The sequence below is a fragment of the Chinchilla lanigera genome, unplaced genomic scaffold (assembly GCF_000276665.1).
Source record: "Chinchilla lanigera isolate Chin_1 unplaced genomic scaffold, ChiLan1.0 scaffold00052, whole genome shotgun sequence".
Taxonomy (NCBI): Eukaryota; Metazoa; Chordata; class Mammalia; order Rodentia; family Chinchillidae; genus Chinchilla; species Chinchilla lanigera.
In genome coordinates this window covers 15312847-15334687 of record NW_004955453.1, presented here as the reverse complement: position 1 = coordinate 15334687, position 21841 = coordinate 15312847, and the positions used below count along the sequence as shown (strand labels likewise).

General features: G+C 51.8%; 1 protein-coding gene across 8 annotated transcripts in view; it reads right to left on the bottom strand.

The window, feature by feature from the left end:
• Tns1 (tensin 1) overlaps positions 1-21841 on the bottom strand; it is a 194249-nt gene that overhangs the window by 149283 nt on the left and 23125 nt on the right. For all 8 annotated transcript variants that reach the window (XM_005395673.2, XM_013519827.1, XM_013519826.1 and 5 more), the window contains one exon: positions 20808-20845. In XM_005395673.2, the coding sequence (XP_005395730.1) occupies positions 20808-20845 (38 nt within the window). The remainder of the gene's footprint in view (positions 1-20807; positions 20846-21841) is intronic.

Below are 21841 nucleotides of genomic sequence, written 5' to 3'. Positions count from 1 at the left end.
ACAGTGCATTCCTGGCCTGAGATAAGCAGCCCCAAGCATCCTCGGCACGTTCCGGCTTCGGTGTCTCAGCCCTGTGGATTCCACCCACCCGCAGCGCCATCCTGGGGGAGCCACAGAAGCCGGCGCCGCTGACACAGACAGCTTGGCTGGGAGCCTGCCACCCTCCCTTATGCTCTGCTGCTCCTTGTCCAGGACCCCCAGGCCCACTGTGGGCCTTAGTTTCCCCTCAGAGACATCCACCCAGGGAAAGAGAGAGGAGGTCTGTGTGCATCTTGACAAGCAGGCCATCACAAGCCATTATCTCCCCCGACCCACATCCACCCAGCTCTTTAAACTGGGCCCCACATGTGGTACATGGACTCAGGTACCGAGTATTCATTGCCGGGGCAGACCCTAGCACCACAGGGATGCAGTTGGAGCCCTTCTTGCCAGGGGGCTTCAGGCATCCTCACCACACCCTAATGACATCACTGTCATTGTGGTCACTGGACAGGTGAGGGCCTTGCAGTTCACTAAGCTGGCATGGCCAGGAAGAAAGAGATCCAGAATTCCAACCCCAAAGCCAGGGCTCTTTCCATGAGCTCAAACTATTCTCCTGCCTGGCTGACTCTTGGAATCACATGTTTCCAGTGCCTCTGGGCGGATCAGAGACAGAGCTTCTAGGAGAAACACTTGTGTTCATTACAGGCTCAGGAACGGGGTGGAGAGGGGGACTCTCAGCACACAAAAGCGATACCCTACAAGTGCTAGGCATCTGGGGCCTGTTCTGGGTCCTCTGCCGCTGCTTCAAGGTAGGAGGAAGGCCCTTAGAATAGGAGACAGGAGGACACCAGCCCTCCAACTCTGAGTCCCAGAGTATTCTGCAGGAAACTCAAGATGTGAAGATAGAGAAAGGGGCTCCTCCATCCACTGGAACTGTCTTAGTTACTTTTCTAGTTGCTGAGACAAAATACCCAACACCCAAAGTTAAAAGATGAAAGGTTTATTTGGCTCACAGTTTGCAGAGGTTTCAGTTCATAGTTGGCTGGCTCCAAGGCAGGGTGGCGTGGCACAGGTCATAGAGGAGAAACAGTTCATGGCAGGCATAAGGCAGTGAGGTAACACAACAGCAAGTAACAGCAGCTGCCCTTTCTGTCCCTTATAGTCTAGCCAAGCTACACGCCCTTAAGGCAGGTAGCACTCATACCCAGAGGGGGCTTCCCATTATCCACACCCAGTATTAGGCCAAACCGATCAGTAATCACATACCCTCCATCCCAGCAGCACATACTCTAGATCCAGCCACCCCTGAAAAACCCTGCCCATGACCACATGAGCCTTTGGGGGACATCTAAACACAAGCCATAGGAGAATCAAAAAGGAGGGGTCTTTGGAAGTTAGGGTGAGACCTGGGGAAGAAGGCCAGACCCAGAGGATATGAACACAGTTTCCTGAGGAGCACAGAACAGGGAGGGAGGAATAGGGACAGCGAGGTGTCAGACAAGAAAGAGAAAGAACAAAGAAGGACGGACCAGGAAGGGGCCTGCAACCTCCAGTGTTCTGAACAACTGAGTCTGTGGGGCCTAGAGCTGCTCCGAGCATTTCTCCTGTGAGAACACTGTGACCCAAGAAAGCGATAGCTTCCCTAAAGGTGCCCAAGATCTGGGGATAGGACCTGCATATCCCCACAGCCTCGGTTTCCCTAAAAGAAACCAAAGCAGCCAGCAGAATAAAGACAGGAGATGCTGTAAGCAGAGGGAGAAGAGGGAAAAAAGTAGGTTGGGGTGTGACTCTCCCAGCCTCAAGGAGTCCCAGGGACAGGGAGGATCTGCGCATCTTGGGGCGTGAGAGCTGTGGCATCCAGGCTCAGAGGGGCAGGACCTTGGCTGGCAATGACAGTGCAGGCACGGGGGAGCAGGGCCACCGTGGGGATGCAAATGAAGGGGGGGTATGTCCCATGCCCTCACCCCTACCCTGGAAGGCAGCTGTACTTCCCAGCACTGAGGGAGCCCGCTGCCAGCCTCCTGGCACTGCCCACCAGCCTCGAGCTAAGCAAGCCAGGGGCTCCACCTTCACGGGGTGAGGCATGCAGGGAGCCAAACCACAGGAGCCCCTCTTTCTACTGGGCTCACCCAAGGGTGCTGCTCTCCTCCCACGATCTCTGGGCAAACACAGCCAAGGCCAGCACCCAGAGGGCCCACGGGAGGTAGCCAGGTATGCGTTCATCGGAAAGAGTGATCACATATCATCAGCTAATTGGTGAAAAGACAGAGGCAATGATCTGTGTCAGTAAATGATTATTATCTCAACAGACAGAGACTAGATAGGGTGTGCTTTCCAAGTCCATTGCCTGATTCAAAGGAACCAAGCAAAACAAGAGGCTCTTGAGATAACCAGGGAAAACTGAAAGAGACAGTAGCAGCTGATCTCAAGGAACTATTATTAATTATGTTAACTGGGATGGTGGCACTAGGGCAGTGTTAAAAGTCCTTATCTGTTAATGATGCAGACTGAAGTATTTAAGTGAAATGATACAATGTCTGGGATTTGCTTTAAAAACACTCCAGCAAAAAACAAATAAATAAAGGGAAGAAGGATGGAGTGGGGGGGGGGGAAATGAACTAAAAACAGCAAAAAGTCAATGGCTATTGAAGCAGGAGATAAGTATGAAGGAGTTCATTCTACCATTCTTGCTACTTTTGCATAGGTTTTAAATCTCCCATAAGAAAAGAATGTTCACACGAGAGACTAAAATAAAACAGAACGAGAAATCCACTGGATCCTGTGTCACCTACAGTGTGATGTGCAAGATGATTTTAGTTGGAAAAATAGCTCAGTAATTTCAATATTTATGTATTTAGGAAAAATACATGGCTGGGCATGGTGGTGCACACGTGTAACCCCAGCACTCTGGGAGGCTGAGGCAGGAGGATTGCAAGTTCAAGCCCAGCTTGAGCAACTGAGAGAGACGCTGCCGCAAAATAAAAAATAAAAGGGCTGGGGGATGTAGCTCAGTGCAAATGCCTTGGATTCAATCCCCAGACTGGGTGGGGGGGGTTGAGATTTAAGTTTAAATCCATAAATCCCATCACTCAGAGTTAAGTAAATGGTTAAGGAGCAAATCATTTTTTTAAAAATGAAGCGAGTAACAGTGTAGGAGGGCAACAGCGGTGGGGAGATCTATCCAGCAGCAGTTCAGAGTGGAGAGCACTCCCAAACACCCGGCGGAGGCCAGCACACGTTCCCACACGGGCATCAAGTATCCTCTGCCCCTGCCATTTGTCTGCACCCATAGTGCACAGGTGCACGGCTGTACCTGGGTCATCAGTCTCAGGAGGAGCTGGGCTGGGCCGCCAACTGACAGTGACAACAGTAAATAACAATCATCCAGGGCAGCTCCGGCCTGACCTGGCTTCCCTTATCGCCAGTCTCCACAGAGCTCTCTCAGCAAGACTTTATCGGGTTCATTTCACAGGTGGGAGAGAGTGGCTGAGAGACGATAAGTGACTTTCTCCAAGTCAAGCTGTGTCTAGCATCACAGAGCCATCAAACACTGTCCCAACCCCCACGCCCACCACACAGCACTGGGCTCCCTCCAACCTGTCTCAGCCCAAGACACAGGGCCACAGTCTCAGCAAAAAGGCAGGAATGGGAGGCAGGACTCCCTCAAGGCTGTTATGCTGGGCTCAAAGCTCCCAGCCAGCAGGTAGAAGAGTCAGGATTCAAACCTGTGTCTTTCTCAGGCCCACACGCACGGAACCTCAAGGGCAGACAGAATGGTCCAGCAGGATCATTATTATACAGGATGTGGCTGGCAAGGGAAGGTGGCAACAAGCTACATGAAGGTTAGATCAGGAGGGGGACTGGACGTTAGAAAGGGAAGGCTGTGTGGCTTGGTTGAAATTTCCCAGCACACTGCTTTGCTTTGGACTGGAATTTTGCCAACTCCGTATGAAGTGTAAGTTATTCCATGCCTCCTGCAAGCTCTACTCAAAATGAGTTTGATTCAGAAAACTGGAGAAATTAGCATAATTTCTCAAAATGTGAGGCTCGTGGAGGAAACATTATTAAAAAGGTCCCTTTAGTGTTCATTCAGACCCTAAAACAGGCCTGAAGACAAAGAGGGCTATAACATCCCAGGCAGGTCTACCTGCTTGGCCAAGTTTCCAGTTTTATACCTCTAGAAACTGGGATGGAAGGAGGAACATGAACCTTCTACAGAGCTCCCTGCTCCCCAGAGATGCCGTCCATCCTTCCTGACAGCCAAGGTGCCCCGGGGACACCCAGGACCCTAGTCAAGTCCCATATCCAGGGCTGTAACAGGCCAGAAGAAACCCAGCACTGAGGCTTCGGGGGTGCTAATTGCTTAATGAACACCAAGTAGTGCTGGCCTATTATTGTTCTTGTTATGAGCTGCACCATCCAGATGCACACCTGGGTCCCTGGCCATTCAAGGTTCTGCTAAGCCCGGCTGGGAGGAAGCAGCAAGCCGGGCAGACAGAGGGTGCAGCTGGATACTCTGAGGACGCAGGACACAGGGGGCCGGCCAGCCTCAGCCTCCGCATCGTCCCCAGGCATGCAGCTGCGGCTGGGGGGGGGGGTGAGGGAAGATGCCTTGCCGCTGAGGTCAGGCCCTATTTGGAGCAGAGATTGCAGCTTGTTTTATCACCATCCTTACCGTGTGCAGGAGAGAGGAGGGCGGGGGAGCAGTCGAGGCCACTGCAGACACTGCTCAGTCTCTAGTGCTGCTGTAGCTTGGCCCTCACATGCCCGACCCCACCAGCCCTCCACGGCCTCCCCAGTGAGTGGGCAGCAGCGGCAGCTTTAGGCAAAAGGGTCTCCATCACCCAACCCAGAACAGAACATCCAGTCAACCATGCTGCAGCATTACCAAGCTCTTGATGGTCACCCAGAGTGCAGGGCATTGTTCCCTTCATCCCCATCTTACAGACAAGGAAACTGAGGTCCAGGGTCGTCCCAGACACCAGTCCCATCTCCTGGTCACTAGTGCAGAGCCTGGACTCACAGGAGAGGACATGGAGAGGAGGTATGGGTCCAGACATGGCCTAAGAGGGGAACGGTGGCCTTTGCTGCTTTGCCCACAGTTGGTGCCAGGTATCCTGGGACCACACAATCCCCTTCTGGGTCTGCAGCTCGCCCGACATCGGTCCTCCAAACACACACAGCACAGTGTAGGAAGGCTCGGCCCTTCCCTGGCCAAACATCCATGTGCATCTGGGGTCTCCAGGATGCTCCTTGGGTGCCTGGTCCCCTTCTACTCTCCCACACACACCAGAGCTAGCCCAGCCCCCTCCAGCTGCAGTTTCAACCTGCGCCCTCCCAGGCTGCCCCCGCACCACCACCAAGAAAATCACCTGGCAACCTCGGTAACTGTGTGCAGGACCCCACCCCCGCTAAAGCTCCAATCACCCTCTCCTTAGTTTCCCCATATGAAAAGGAGGGCAACTGACACGTGGGGAGGTGGGAGGGTGCCACGACCCAGTCAGCAAGAGTGGGGGTCCCCAGGGCATATTTAAGTTTTTCCCCTTGCAAGAAGGCCCTTTTCTCCCTTCCTTTCAGATTTCCTTCCCAAGTCCTGGGAAACCAGGTCCTCCCCTCTCCCTGGCGCCTCTCCCAGCAGCCTGGAGAAGATCAGGGGACTCTGCCCAGGTAGGGAATCCGCTGCTGCTTCAAAGCCCAAAGGGCTCCCGGAATCCCTAGGCACTGCCCACCCCCACCTCAGGATACGCTCATGCACATACGCCACAAACTCACACCTGCCCCTACAGCTGCAGTTCCTGCCTGGGCTTTGTGATTAGCCCCTACAATCTCTTTAAGCCCTCTCCCAAACTGACCAGCCCAGACAGAGGAACCCAGACAGAGACTACCTCAGCCTCTCCCAGAAGGGAAGGGTATTCCAGGGCCCCTGGGAGGAATGAAAGACGCAGGCTGGAGGCGTCCTTAATTCTGCAAGTACCGGAAGCCTTGCCCCGAGAGGAGGGCCATTCCCACCCTTGTTTCAAAGTCAAACATCTAAAATCCTTCTGACCCTCAGTGGGCATGGTAGCTTATACTCATAAACCCAACATTCAGGAGGCTGAGGCAGGAAGAGCTCGAGTTTGAGGTCAGCCTAGGCTCCATAGTGAAAGCTTGTTTTTAAATCCAAACCAAGCAAACAAAAAACAAATAAGATCCTTCTGACCTTCACCTAAAAACAATAACATCTGTCCTATTTTACAGATAAAAGGGAGGATTTGCCCAAACTCAGAAAGGATGGGAATCAAAGGTTGAATCTGAAAACTAGAGAGGGCTGGGCCAGAAAGGTGTACGGTACTTCATCTCTAATTGGCCTGGTGTGTCTACAGCCATAGCACCCTGAATGCACCCGATCTCGTCTAATTGGCCTGGTGTGACCCTGTCCTCCCATCCTCCTTCCCATGCTGGAATATGGAATGGCTCTTGTGCTGCCTCTAGACTTTGACCTCCAGTGGCTATGAACGTTGAGATCGGTGTGAACCTGACCCACTAAAGTACCGAGGGGTTTCATCCCGCACACACCCAGGCCTGGCTGTAAAGGTATTTTATACGTGTGGCCAGTGACCCTAAGGAAAGGAAGGGCCCTTGATAGTGTGGGCGGGACTCATCCATCTATCAAAGGCCTTAGGAACAAAAACTGAGATTTCCTATGGAGGAAGACGCTCTGCCTCAAGAATGGGTCACAGCATGAGCTGGGCGTGGTGGTGCACACATACACCTATAATCCCCGCATTCTGGGAGGCTGAGGCAGGAGGACTGCAAGTTTGAGCTCAGCCTGGGCAACTTTGTGACTTAGTGAGAACCTGTCCCAAAATAAAAGGGTGGGGGATGTAGCTCAGTGCAAGACTCCAAGGCTCAATCCCCAGTACCACCAAAAGGGGCGGGGGGCACATCAATCATGCCTGTCTGCAGCCCACAGGCCTGCCCTGTCCATGTCACACTTTCCAGCCTCTTTCTTAACATTGGTGTCTGAATATCTGTATCCTGCAGGTTCTGTTTCCTGGGCTGCCCGTGACCAATGCTCACCGAGCTCTAACCTAGAGAATAAAGTCCACACAAATAATGGAATAAACAAACAACAGGGGGTAACGGGTGGCTCTGTATAATAGAACTCCAGTTAACAAATGTAGGGGTGATGGAAATAGAAAATCAAGCCCAAACTGAGGGGCATTCTTCAAAACAACCACCCAGCCCCCTTCCAAATGGCCAAGGTCATAAGAACAAAGAAACCGAGGAGCTCCGTGTCCCACACCACTTGGGACGAAGGAGACGAGGTCTTGCTGCAGAGTGGACCCCTGCACTGACCCAAGGTCAGGGAAAGAGCAGGCAGCATGGGACAGCTGGCCGCACTCGCTAAGGTCTGTATAGGAGTAAGCAGCAGCAGTAAGGGGCCCCAAGGAATGAGACGAGGTATGCTCAGACGAGACGGGGAAGAGCACAGACCCCCAGGGGCACAGCAGACATGTCTGGCTAGGCACAAGGTAACACAGGTACTCCTGCTCTGGGTCACCCAAGAGCCACACTCCACAGCCTCTGGCCATGACCACAGACAGCTGTTACCGGTCACTGGGGACTGTGTACCAGGGGCTAGAAAGCACTCTGCAGGCCTAGCTGATTTCATCCTGACCACAATCCCGCAGGCAGGGCTTATAACCCTACTGTACCAATGAAGAAACCCAGAACTACGCCACTCAGTGGTAAGCCAGGGAGGCGGGAGACAAACCAGCCTTTGGTTTTTCTTCCGGTACCGGGAACCGAACTCACGACCTTGCGCTTGCCAGGCAGGCGCTTTTGCCACTGAGCTAAATCCCCAGCCCCCCAGCCTTGATTCCTATGCCCTCACACCTTAAAACAAGGGACTATCTTTATGACTTACATGGCAAGAACTGAAGTCACACAGAGGGTTCACAATCTGCCCTGTGTCTGAGATAGCGGGTATGGAAGAAGAAAGGCTCTCCCTGCCTCTAGGTTCAATTCTGGGCTCCCAGTCCCCTACGTTCCTGGCCATGCAAGCACAAGGCTCGGCCATCTGAGCCCATTTCCTCCCCTGGGCCCTAGCAATCACATCAGACCTGTCCTCTAAAGTGCTGTTGTAAGGCTCTGATCCTACAGACCCTGAGTGTGCAAGGCCCTCCGCAAGCGGTGCACCAGTGGTGGCATCCAAGCCAGCGCGAGGCTCCATGTACAAGAGAGAGGCACTGGGGCTCTCTGGCTGCTCCTCCCCCCCCACGTGACCCCAGAGTGACCTCCCCCCTGCAGCCTCCAACAGAACCCGGTTTGAACCCAGACACCTTCGGATACCCTCGCTTGGGTGCCCCGGGCCAATGCCAGTGGAAACAGAGCAGGGGGTTAATCTGTGACTCACTCTGTGCCCAGGACAGGCAAATACCCCTCTTCCTAATGGCCCCCCACTAACATCCCACACCGCCTGCCCGCGCTGCGGGGGACAACTGGCCAAAGTCACTCATCAGCCAGGGGCCAGACTCTCTGAAACAGGGACCTGGGAGAAGGAACCAGAGGGGGTGGGCAGAACCAGCAGGTGGCTGCAGGCAAAAGAGCCAGGGGGAGCCATGGGCTTTCACGCAGCCACCCTGGCCCACTGCCTGCTGGATTTCTGGAGCATTGAGCTGTTTGTTATTTCTGGGGCACTTAGCACTTTATCATCCTAGGATCTCAGAATAATAGAATAAGAGCTATCTATTGAGCAAGGCCCTATATCACATGCCAGGATTTTACCTACGGTTTCTCTAATCCTCACACCAATCTTGCAAGGTCAGCCTGGTATCAGCAAGGTATCAATGTCACTTTTTTTTTTTTTTTTTTTTTTTTTGCTGGTACTGGAGGTTGAACCCTGGGGCCTTTGAGCTAAGCTATGTTCCAGCACTTTTTAATTTTTTTTTTTTTTTGAGACAATGTCTCACTAAGTCACTAAGTTGCTCAGGCTGGGGCTGAATTTGCCTCAGCCTTGAAGAGAGCTGGAATTACAGACATGCACCACCACATCCAGCTAACGTCACCTTTCTTTATACCAGTGAGGAAACCAGATTTTGGAGGGGAAGTGACTTACCTAATGTGACAAGTCTCAGGTAAATGGCAGTCAGGACCCATCCAAGCCCAAAGCCAGAGAGGCACTACCTTTACACAGCCACCTCTCCCGCCATCCAAGCTCTGGGAAAGGTTTTAGATCTGGGACTTAGGAGTCTCAGAGGGCTGACCAAGCCTTGGCCTCCAGGTAGAGCCCAGCAGGAGAAAATGCTGGGTTCCTGGATGGGATCTCAGGACCCTCAGAAGAAGCAGCGGCTTCTCCAGGCATAGTGGGTACCAGGGCACTCACGCACCTGCAAACACCTCCCTGCTCCACTGGCTTTCGTAGGCACCGCACATCCCAAGCCACATACAGTAGCAGCCAGAGAAGCAGGCATGGACCAGTGGTCCCCTCACACCCTACTGACAGAGCCGCTAAACCACACCCGTTCCCCTGCATGGATTCTAGCCTGTACCCGGGCTCTCACACGACAGTGGGGTTGCTGGCCTTTGCTCTCTGGCATATTTCACTTGGTGTCCTGTTCCACAGGACCCCAGGATTTTGCTCTCCCTTCTTTCTCTCTCACCTCCAGCTCTCCACCTCCCACTGCCTTTCTCCCTGCTGCGGGTCCCCTCCTCCCCCTTTCTTACTCCCTCAGCCTCTCAGAGACAGAGAACCCCCATGCGATGTTTACACAGTCCCAGAGTCAGAAATGCCAAAAAATATGAGACCTTTTGGGAGCCACATTCCAGGAAAATGAGAAGCCAGTCACAGCTCAGTGTCACTTTCTCCCCCAGCTTTACCCCTCCCTGTGTGTGTGTGTGTGTGTGTGTGTGTGTGTGAGCGAGCCAGCGCAACCAGCTCCAAGGCTAATTATTAACCCCTGCATGACTGATTTAAACTCTGTCACCTGCTACATTTTAGGAAGATGGCCAAAGAAGGACTCCAACTTCTTTTTTGCTTTTGTTTGTTTGTTTTACCTTTTTTTTTTTTTTGGTCTTTTTGAGACAGGGTCTTGCTATGCAGTTCAGGCTGGCCTTGAACTCACTTTGTAGCCCAGGCTGGCCTTGAACTCACAACGATCCTCCTGCCTCAGCCTCCTGAGAGCTGGGATTACAGCCCAGCTTTGTTTTGCTTTTTTGAGACAGGGTTTCTCTGTGCAGTTCAGGGTGGCCTTGAACTCACTTTGTAGCCCAAGCTGGCCTCGAACTAGCAGTAATCCTCCTCCCACAGCCTCCCCAATGCCAGGATGATAGCATGAACCACCAAACTTCTTGGAAGTTTTTAATAGAGCAGAGAGGAAATGGTTTCCCAAGACCACCTCACTCTGCACCCTCAACCCAGGTAAGCAGAAGCCTGGAGGCCACAGAGATGGAGGCGGAGGAATCAGTGGCTTCCTGGAGGCCTGCAGCTGGAAGTGGAAGAGGAGCTTCCAGGGGTAAGACAAGGCAGTCAGGACCTGGCATCAGTCAGTGACCACGATAGGAAGTAATGCAGGCCCCTGGGCTGAACCCCAGGCCCACTGCACAGGTGATGCCAAAGCTTCCTGGCAGGCAACCGTACCCCACAGGGAAGCACAGAGCATGGAGCAGAAGCAGTACCCTGTGGCATGAAGCCATCAGGCCTTGGAGCCACTCAGCCCTGTGCCGGGCACCAGCTCCCCGCCTGCCGGCTGTGCAGGACCTGGCTCAGCTGAGCGTCCTCACCTGCGCCTGGACCAACCAGTCCACCCTGTGTGTCCAAGGGCCAGGCTGCAACGCCAAGCAGCTCCCTGCACAGGACACACAGCAATCAGTGTCTAGACACTAAGCTGCTACAGTGAAAACCCTATAAGAGTAAGGAAAAGGGAGGTTCTTTGGATTGGTCCAAACACTGACAAATTCAGTGGGGCATGGTGCTACACACTTGTAATCTCAGCACTTGAGAGGTTGAGGCAGGATTGCTGCAAGTTTGAGGCCAGCCTGGGCCACATAGTGAGATCGTGTTTCAGAACAAACAAACAAAGACAAACCTTTAATTAGACCAAGAAAACTCAGATTACTAGGTTCAGAAATGAGAGGCGGCAAAGCATGGTGATGCACACTTATAATCCCAGCACTCTGGAAGGCTGAGGCAGGAAGTATGCAAGTTCAACCCAGCCTGGGCACTTTAGTGACTTTAGTGAGACCCTATCTCAAAATTTTTTTAAAAAATGTAAAAGAAGAGCCAGAAATGCAGCTCAATTTGAAAACCCTAGGTTCAATTCACAAGAGGGTCGGAAGGAGAGAGGGAAGGGAGGAAAGAAGGAAGAAAGGAAGGAGAGGAAGGAGGGAGGGGAAAAAGTGAAAGATTACTGCCAACCTTATAAAAATAAAAAGAATTATGAAGGAATACTATGAACAATTGTAAGTCAAAAACCAAGATAACTAAAATAAATGGATAAATTTCCTAGAAAGACACAAACTACCAAGACGCACCCAAGAAGAAGTAGAAAAGCTGAACAAACCTAGAATAAAGATTGAGTTAGCAATCAAAAATCTATCCACAAAGAAATGCCCAGACCCACACGGCTTCACAGAAGAATTACACCAAACATTCAAAGAAGATTCAAGTATCAGTTGTTCACAAACTCTTCCAAAAGAAAAAAGAGCCAGGCAACATGATGGACACCTGTAGTCCCAGCTACCTAGGAGGCCGAGGCAAGAGAATCATTTGGGTCTAGGAGTCTGGGACCAGCATGGGCAATATAGTAAGACCATGTCTCAAAACAAACAACAAACTAACAAACCAAAACACAGCTACAAAAAAGTAGAAGGAGCTGGGCATGGTGACACACGCCTGTAATCCCAGCACTCGGGAGGTTGAGGCAGGAGGATCGCTGAGAGTTCGAGACCAGCCTGGGCTACAAAATGAGCTCAAGGCCAGCTTGAATTGCAGAGTGAGACCCTGTCTCAAAGAAAAGACAAAAAAAAAACCAACAACAACCAAAAAAAAAAACAGCAGAAGGGTAGAGCAGGTACCCTATGCCTATAATCCCAGCACTCTAGGAAGCTGAAAGAGAGGGATTACAAATTCAAGCCAGCTTGGGAAACTTAGCAACTTAGTGAGACCCTGTCTCAGGATTTAAGGCTGAGGCAGGACGACTGCTGTGGGTTTAAGGCTAGCCTTAGCTACATAGTGAGTTGTTTGCTTGTTTGTTTAGGTTGGACCAGCCGGGACTACAATAGTAAGATCCTGTCTCAAAAAACAAAAAACAAACAAAATTTAAAAACTGAAAATCAATTCATATAATACATAGCAGTAGAATTTAAAAAGCGCTTCATCATTTCAAAATGTATTTGACAAAATCCAGCACCACTCCATGAACTTTAAAACACTCAGCAAACCAAAAATAGTAGGAATGTGCTCAACCTAATAAAGAGTGTCTATGAAAAATAAAAATAAAAATCCACAGCTAACATCTTGCTCCATGGTCCAAGATTGGATGGATTTTTCCCTAAGATCAGAAAAATCAAATCCAAGCCAGCATGGACTACCACTCCAACATTCACTCTAATGAATGTAATCAAAAGTCAGATAATATCCAGTGTTGGTAAGAATGTGGAGAAATGAGAACCTTCACTCACACTTTACTGATGAGAATATAAAATGGTGTCACTATTGTCAAAGGGTTGAACTGTACTCTCTAAAGAGATATGTTGGAGTCTAACTCCCCAGGACTTCAGAAGGTGACTTCATTTGGTTCAATTATTTGAATTATGAGGAAGAGCTAGAAGTGACCAGTGCCAGATTAGGTGAATAAGACGGCATAAGGACGCTGCTAAGGTACAAGCCTGCTCTCCCACTGGACGGCACTCAGCAGCAGTAGTCACTGGACTTTTTAATCAAACCTCATGAAGATATGAAAGAGGATTTTCAGAATGGTTTCAGCAAGTGGCAAGAATGATGAATAAGTGCCTTTAAAGGGAGGGGAGTATTCTGAGAGAGAATTCGTGGCAATGTGTCTTTTACTGTAATACATTTTTAAAATTTAAACATTCACCATACATTTTGAACACTCTTGTATAGAGACAGGAGGCAGATTAGCAGCAGCTTAGAGCTGGGGTAGGGAGAGCAGAGAGAGGGGCTGAGGCGTAACAACTGAAGTGTTACGTTAAGTTTTGAAGTGAAGAAAAAGTGCTAACACTGACTGTGGTGATGGCTGTGCAACTCTGTAGACATACGAAAAACCGTTGCACTATACACTTTAAGTGGGTAGGTTGCACAGCATGTGAATTATACCTCAATAAAGTCATTAGGAAAAGTCAGGGAGGCCCGGAAAGCACGGTGAAGGACGCAGCACCGTGCTCAGTGCCACCAAGGGCAGAAAGACAGAGCTTCAGAAGCTTCTGAGCAGTGAGTAGTTCTCAAACAGGGCTGCAAGGAAGATTCCCACAAGAAGTTCTACTATTTAAATAAACTTTTTAAGATAGAATTTACATACAGTTAAATGCATCATTTTTTAAAGGTATAATTCAATGAGTTTTGTTTTATTTCTGCAGTATTAGGGATAGAACTCAGGGCCTTTGCATGCCCAGCCCTTTTTTTTTTTTTTTTTTTTTTTTTTTTCACTTTTTGAGACAAGATCTTGTTAAATTTCCAGGTGATCCAGGTTGGGCTAGATCTTTCTCAATATTCCTGCCTCAGCTTCCCAGAGTTCTGGGAACACTGGCAACCACCACTGGCTCAGTTGATGAGCTTTTTGTTGTTGTGGTTGTTGTTGTTGTTGTTGTTTCGTATCAGGAATCAAACTCAGGAGCCAGGCAGGCGCTGTGCCACTGAGCTGTACTCCCAGCCCCATTCGATGAGTTATGATGCGTGTATACACCAGGAGAACTACCACAGTTAAGAAATAGAACATGGTCATTCCCAGAGACCCTCCTTCAGCCTTTGCACCACCGAACTACTCTCTGTTGCCAGAGTTTTGCCTTTAAAAAGGGAATCATCCAAGACATGCTCGCTCTGGGTCTGGCTTCCCTCACTCCACATGTTTTTGAGACTTCTCTATGCTGTGTGCACAAGAATAGTTTGTTCCTTTTTACTGCCAAGGAGTCCGGCCCGGTACCTCTGTATCACGATGTGTTTATCCATTAACCTGTTACAGAGTGGCTGGGTCCTTTCCAGTTTGGGGCCCTTGGGAATAAAGCTGCCGCCCTTGTGTGCACAAGTCATTCTGAGGAGGGGAGGTGCTTTTATTTCTCTTTGGTAAATACCTTGGAGTGGACCTGCTGGGCCATACGGACAGCATCTGTGGCACTTTCTAAGAAATGGCCAAAGTGCTTCCAGAGCACTCCCACCATTTCACACCCCACCACTGGTGACCACTTTTACAGATCCTGCTCTGGAGAACAGGACCCAGGACCTAGGCAGCGGGGCTTGTTTGTTTGTTTGCTTGTTTGTTTAGGTTGGACTGGGGTTGGGGCTTTTGTTGGTTTTTGTGGGGTTTGTGGCTGTTTGGCTTTTTGAGACAGGGTCTCACTGCATTGCTCAGGCTGGTCTTAGATTGGTGATCCTCCTGCCTCATCCTCCTAAATTGCTGGGATTACAGGCGTGCACCACTAAACCCAGTATCAGCAGTACTTTTAAAGTATCCAGGTGATCCAATGTACAGACGAGCTCTCAAACCCTTACTGCGGCTCTCAAGTGCAATGAGGCCAGCAAACCAGGCAAAGATACAACATCATCTACCTTTGTCTACATCACTTCTCCCTCTTCCCTGATCTTAGGGTCAGGGAAGAGCAACAAACCTTACAGGAGAACCTCATCGTGACATCACTACCTCCCAGGAGAGGGGAGAAAGTAGAAAGAATAAAATACAGTAGATCAGTATCAGCAACATTTTGACCACTGAATCTTGACCTTGGCATTTTAGTTGGGTTAGCATCCTCTGTACTTATAAAAACACTGCAAGATGGGTCCCACTACACTCACCGTGTTACAGACGAAGGCATAGGGGCTCAGAGAGGTTCAGTCACTTACCTAAGGTCACACAGCAAGTTACTGACACAACTAGAAGCCCGAAGGATGAGATCGTAAGACTTTCCAGTAATGAGGGGAGCCCAAGTAATTGCTGCAGCCTCTCCTTCCACCCCTAGTGTGCAGGGCAGGAAGGTACCAGGGCGAGCTGCAGGGTGGGAAAGAGCTGAGGAGCAAAGCCAGGAAGCGACAAAGAGCTGCGAAGGCCCATGCAGCTGGCCCAGACCTGGCAGGTCCTTGCGTTTAACCCCCATCTGGCTTGGAATGGACAAAGAGCATTTTGCTGGAAGGAGCTGCTACTCCTGCTCTCAGTGGGAGCTGTTTTTTCCAAACACAGAAGAGCAGCCACCTAGCTCACAGGTAGCGCTCTGACTTAGTCGGGGTGAGGCCCTGGGTTCGAGCCCTGGCTACTCGGGCCTGGTGGAAAAGATGGGGCCAATTACGAGTGAGAACAGCACTTCTTAAAAATGTATCTAACAGCTGGCCACAGTACCACACGTCTGTAATCCTGGCATTCTGGAGGCTGAAGCAGGAAGATTGCAAGTTCCAACCTCGCCTGGGCAATGCAGCATGACCCTGTCTCAAAAAAAATTTTTAATATATCTGAAAATTAAGGGAATCCAGAGGTTTACCACAAGCACAGGAACTCTCTGTACCATTTTTGCAACTTTTCTGTAAACCTAAACCTACTCTAAAATTAAAAATTGACTTAAAATAATAAATAGAACATAACTAAAGGTTGTGGAGTCAGCAGGAGACTGGAAGAAAAGGCCAAACAGAAACATGTGCTGCGTATATGTACACTGGGCATGTGCTCAAATAAAAGAGGCAGGCAAAGCCGGGGCCATTCACTTTAATCCTCACCGGGGAGAAATAATCATGGCCAGATAAGGACGGGAAGATGCGGGGGTGGGGACAGAGGGAGGCTTAGCTCTGCTTCTTTCAGGGGACTTAGGGCAAAAGCTGGAGACTGTGGTTTCCAAGACTACCCTCAGAGCCAACACCACAGCCAGTCCCTGCTCTGGAGGGTCCCTCTCTGTTCCCCATTCCCCCTCTTCCCTGGCTCCTCGTTACCCATTCAGGGCAGTGCCAGAATCGTGTAAAAGTGGCCATTCACCACCTGTAAAATGAGTCTGCCGTGAGCCCACCCACCTCCCAGAGCTGAGAGGATGAAGGAAAACATCCCTCGCATTAGTTACCGAGTTCAGTGGAGCCATAGGTGATTGAATGGTCACAGCAGATTTGCTCCTAATAGCCCTGAACTGAAAAGCCCAAATGGCAACCAGCAGAGCAATAGATACATACACTGTGGTTTACTCACATCATAGAAGACAACACAGCAATAAAAAAGAACAACGGCCATGACCTGCAAGAACATAGACGCACCTCCCAGCCATCACGTTGAGCGACTCAAGCCAGACGCAAAAGCAAACACACTGTGTGATTCAATTTATATAAAGTTCAAGGAAGGTAAAGCACTCCTCCAATGGCGTGAATGGGAACAGCAATGACCTTTGGGGGATATCCACTTGCGGGGGATCAGAAGGGCTGTTTCTGGGGCACAGGCTGTTTTTGTTCTAGAACTTGATCCGGTTCACATCTGTGTACAAGCCCATCAAGCTGTGCATTTGAGTTTTGCATACTTGACGGTATGTGAGTTATGCCCCAACCAGAAAAATGTAAACGCTTACAATTCATTATTATTTGCAGAGCCCTCCATGACCAGGGGCAAGAGAGGAGAATGAACAAATGATACTGCTGCTATTTCTTTCCTGCTCCCCTCCACCCCTCACCTCAGCCTCTCGGATATTTTTTTATTTGTTGGTGTTTTTTGATACAGGATCCACTATGCACTGCAGGTTGTCCTTGAACTCTATGTAGCCCAGGTAGGCCTCAAACTCATGGTGAGCCTCCCACCTCAGCCGCCCCAGTATGGAGATTACAGGTTTACACCACCACACCCAGCCACAACATGTTCTTTATTCCTCCATTCTAGTCCTTTCTGGGCAGCCCTGACAGGGTCAGCCGCTCTGGTGAGGACCCCATCTCTCAGCCTTCCTTGGGCCAATTGAGATGTATATAACATCTGCTCTGAGCCAGGCCCGGAAGCCCCTCCTCTCCCAGCATGAGCATCTTTGTCTCAGCCTGGTCTAAATGGCAAAGACCTGGGCACAGAATATCTGGGCTCCTTTCCAGCCTTGGCCTCTAGCTCTGAGAAGAGAGAAAGATGCCCACTACATTCCAATGGGCATTTAATCATCTACAAGCCATCTAGAAGGCAGCAGGGACAGAGTACAAACCCAGGTGTCTGAATCCTACATCCCGGCCCTTCCTGCCACTCCCATGGCCTCCCCGGGGCTGGGTCAGAGTAGCCCCTCATGGCATCTGTGGTGGTTGGTCTCCAAGACGGCCCTCATTGTTCTTGCCTCCTGGGATACACACGCCCTTATGTAGGCTCCTTCCACACCGAACAGGACTGACCTGTGCCCCAGCAGGATACTGTAGTAATATCAGTGTATGCCTTCCAACACATCTGCCTTGCTCACTAACGCCTGGGAAACTAGCCGCCATGTTGGAAGGACAGTCAAGCAGCCCTCGAAAGAAGTCCAAGTGCCTTCCTGCCAAGAGTCAGCCCCAGGCCTGGCATGGTGGTGCATGCCTATAATCCCAGCACTCGGGAGAATGAGGCAGAAGGATTGCTATGAACTCGAGGCCAACCAAGGCTACACAGTGAGTTCAAGGCCAATCTAAATTATATAGCAAGACCTTGTCTCAAATAAACAAACAAAAAAGAGTCAGCCCCAGTTTGCCAGTCACATAAAAGGGCCACCTTGACAGGGATTCCCCAATCCTAGCTGGCCTTCAGAAGACTACAGTCACCAGCCATCTCCTGCCAGTCACCCAAAGAGAGGCCCTGTACAGAGCCAGCCAGCTAAACCCCTCCCACAGCCCTGACCTCAGAAACTGGTATGAGATTGGAAATATTTGTTGTTGCTCTGAAGTACAAATCTGGAGAGGGATTTGTTACCTCAGACTGGTATACACACCACAGCCCATCAGAGCATGGCTCACGCTACAGAATAATCTGGAAAGTGGCATGTTGAAGCGTGAAGAATCAGCTGTTCACAATAGGGGTGGCTGCAGTATACTGAACTGGAAACAGTACAATCCCCAGTGTGTGGGAGAAGTGGGGAGAAGAGACCAAGAAGGCCCCACGGAGTTTGTCCCACACCTCACCTACCTCAGTAAATGAAACCACATCATGACCCTAGGCATTGGCCAAACCCCAGGACCATCCTTGAGCCCATTCTCTCACCCCCTCCAACATCCCAGCCACAGTGAACACTGCTTCCTAGCCACAAAGCCTTCTTTCAAGGATAACAAGTTCATACAACCTCAGGGCCTCTGTGCTTGCTCTTTCCACCCGCTACATCACCATATGATATCACTTGGGTCCCAATGCACACAGCACTTTCTCCAAGAAGTCCTCCCAAGCTGCCCTAGCTTAATCTCTCTGACCCACTACTCCAGTTAGCGCCTTCTTAACTGCTCTGCACATTTATTGCCTGTCTCCCTATTAGAACATAAGCCCCATGAAGACAAATGTCTTGTCTGCCTTACTCCCTTCAAGCAGTGTCCCACACATGGAAGGAGCTTAACAAACGGCTGTTTAAGGAAGCCTGCCTAGAAGCAGGGGTTGGACAAGATGACCCCCAAGTCAATCTGATTAGAAAATCCGGAGGACAGAGCTCCTCTGTGTGCTCTAGGCCCCCACTGCCCTGCCCAGCAGGAGGAAAAGGCAGGGCAGCAGCAGGAGCTGTGCTTTCGGGAAAGACTTGCCAGCTGGGTGGGGCACACATGGCCAATGGGCCCATTTCCTATGGAGGAAAATCCTATAAAAAGCCCCATGCCTTTGGCCACTGCCCTGCCAGCCTGCCTGCTCCCCTTGGTTGGCATCCTCGGCAGGAGTGGCACATCCTCAGTGTGTGTGCACATGGCCAGCCAGGCTCCACCATGTGTCTTCATGCACGGGCTGCTGCACAAGGGCCATCTCCGTCACCTTCTCTGGCCTCTCTGGGCCATCTATTCCTTCCGCTCAGACCCTTCACTGCCAATCAGTTCACCCCTATCCGCTCTCTGCTAAGAGATGGAGAATAAAAGTCACAAAAATCTTTTGGTATCTCAGTTTCCCCATCTGTAAGACAACATAATCCTTTGGCCTATGTTTTACGCTGTAGTGGAATTAAAAGTATAGAACCTGTAGTGGATGTGAAATGCTGGGGCCTAAAGTGTTGTGCAAATATTCACTGTTACCAAGACACAGGTGTAGGAAGGGAGGGGAGAAGGGTGGGCCCAGAGAGGATCAAGAGATTTAGGAGGTTCTAGGAGGAAGAGTGGAAACCTCAGCTCCAGATGAACCGAACAGGGGGGGCAGTGCAGGAAAAGCAGAAATGCCCCACCCAAAGATAAGGTGCATCAGAAAGTCCCCCACTAACGATGGACCCCCGTGAGCCAGGCGGGCATGACACCTAGACTCGACAGTGGGGAGACGCCCCCAACAAGGAGAGCTCACAGCCTGCGCAAGACCTCTCCAGACCCCTTCCAGATCTGCTGCTCCTCGGCACCCTCCCCAGCGGGACCCAGCAGTGCTCGGCACCGTGTCTCTGAGCACTGACCATGCACGGGCCAGGCCCTCAGCTGAGCACGTCACACCCCTCATCTCTGAATGCCCAGGGCAGCCTTTTGAGGTAGGCTTCTTACTGCCACATGCTCGAGGCTTGGAGAGGCGCATGCGCTGCCTGAAGTCACACAGCTACGAGAAGCGGAGCATGAGATGTGCCGGATGTTGGCCCCCACTGTGCAGTGCCCCCTCGGGAAGCATTTGCCCTCCTCCTTCCATCCCCGATTCAGACAGGTCAAGTGTGAATAGTGGAGTAGGTGGAAGGGCAGGGAGGGGAGTGGGTGCAGGCATCTGCTCCCTGGGAAAGGAAAGAGAGTCTGGGCCTACTGGAGGGAGAGCTGAGTCCCCTCCACAGGCCAGTCTCCTCCCCAGACCCAGAATCCACCCCGGGTTACCCCTCACCCTCACAACTCCAGGAAGTTAAGGAATCATTCCTCTGTCCAAGCCTAAGAGGATCTGGGTGACCAAGAGCCAGCACCCCCTGAAGTCTTCTTGCCTCAGTTTCCCTGTCCCACCAAGACCGGCCTGCAAACACTGCTGCGGAAACTGAGGACCAAAATGGGGCCTGGCCAATAGAGAGACGGAGCAGCAGCGCCGTGGCCTCGGAGATCCAGCGTGATCCTGACCTCCATCCTCCTCCCTGCCTCCGCCACTCCCCATATTTCCCGCCTCCAGCACTCCAGGGCCTTTGGCTGTGGCCTCTGAGCTTCCCAGTCTGGCCAAATTGTGCCAACCAGGGCTCTTCGAGGCCAGCGGGGTCCTTGAATGCATTGCACTCGCCCCTACCCCCACTCCCACTAGAGAACCAGGGGAAACACCTCCGAGGCCCCTTCCTCAGAGCAGCTCCCGCCAGCCCCTCCAGTGGCCGCCTGCCGAGCCACCACCCGGACCCCCACGACCGCCTCCCCGCCCCCCGCCCCGGGCCTTCGCCTTCACCTTGACCCGAGCCCGCTCCCAAGCCCAGGCGCTTTGCATAAACAAAGAGAGGAGGAGGGACAATCCGGGCACCACCCCCGACCCGCCAGTCTCCGGACCCTGGGCCAGGCGCATCCCCAAGTCCCCAGCAGGGCCCGCCGGCCCGCCGCCCCTTACCTTGGCCTGGCATTTCCGATGACAGGAGAAGCTGCAAGCTACAAGGGGCGAGACAGAAAGAAAGTTTTAGCCTCGAGGTATGAAATGGAAACTCCGGCGAAATCTCCTCCCACCCCGCCCGTGATCAGCGCTCGGGAGGGAAAAGGGGGAAAGGAGGGAAAGAGGGAAGGAGGGAGGGAGGGAGGAAGGAGGAGGGAGAGAGGGAGGGAGGCGGCGGAGGGGAGCGGCTGCCGGGGGCCTGCGGACCCTCGGGGCGCGCGGGGAAATGGGAGGCGCAGGGAGCACAGGGGCCGCTCCGCTGGAGCCCCGCCAAGGGCAAGAGGTAGCCGGGACCCAGCTCCCTGCCGGCCCCGCCAAGCAACCAAGGGGTCTTTCCTAACCACACCGCGGGCAGGCGGCAGACAGCACCCGCGGACCTCTGCATGAGACACATCGCGCTCACGCTTACAAACACACACACACACACACACACACACACACTCACCGGGGATCTCTCCCCCAGACTACGCCGGGTACACAGAGATGCCAAGGAGACCCCCTGACCCAGGCCACCAACACACACCATTTCATGGGAGACCTTCAGAGTCCAGCCCGACACAGACAGCCAGATGGACGTGCACACAAACTCCATACACTTGAGCGCGTGCACGCGTGCGCGAGCACACAGACTCTCTCTCTTCTCTCTCTCTCTCTCACGACTTGCTCCCTCCTCCCACTACCAGAAGCTGGAATCAAATTTCCTATCAGGTTCCCAAAGCCTGGAATGTCCCCAGCCCTGCCGCTCCACCCCCAGGGCCCTGGAACTCCTCTGAGGCATCTGGCTGCAAGCTCTTTCCTCCCCACCCGACACCCCTGCCCGTCTTGTCCAAGCCCATCTTGTCTTGGGGTGAGGGGTCTCCTGAGCTGGTTTCTGTGGAAATTTGGACCTTGGCGGCTGCCTAGAACCTGCTGAGGTTGATGGGTCTCTCACCAGTGAGAGAACCTGGACAGAAAAGAAGGGGAGCCACTCTGACCCCTACACCTTAGCAGCCCCA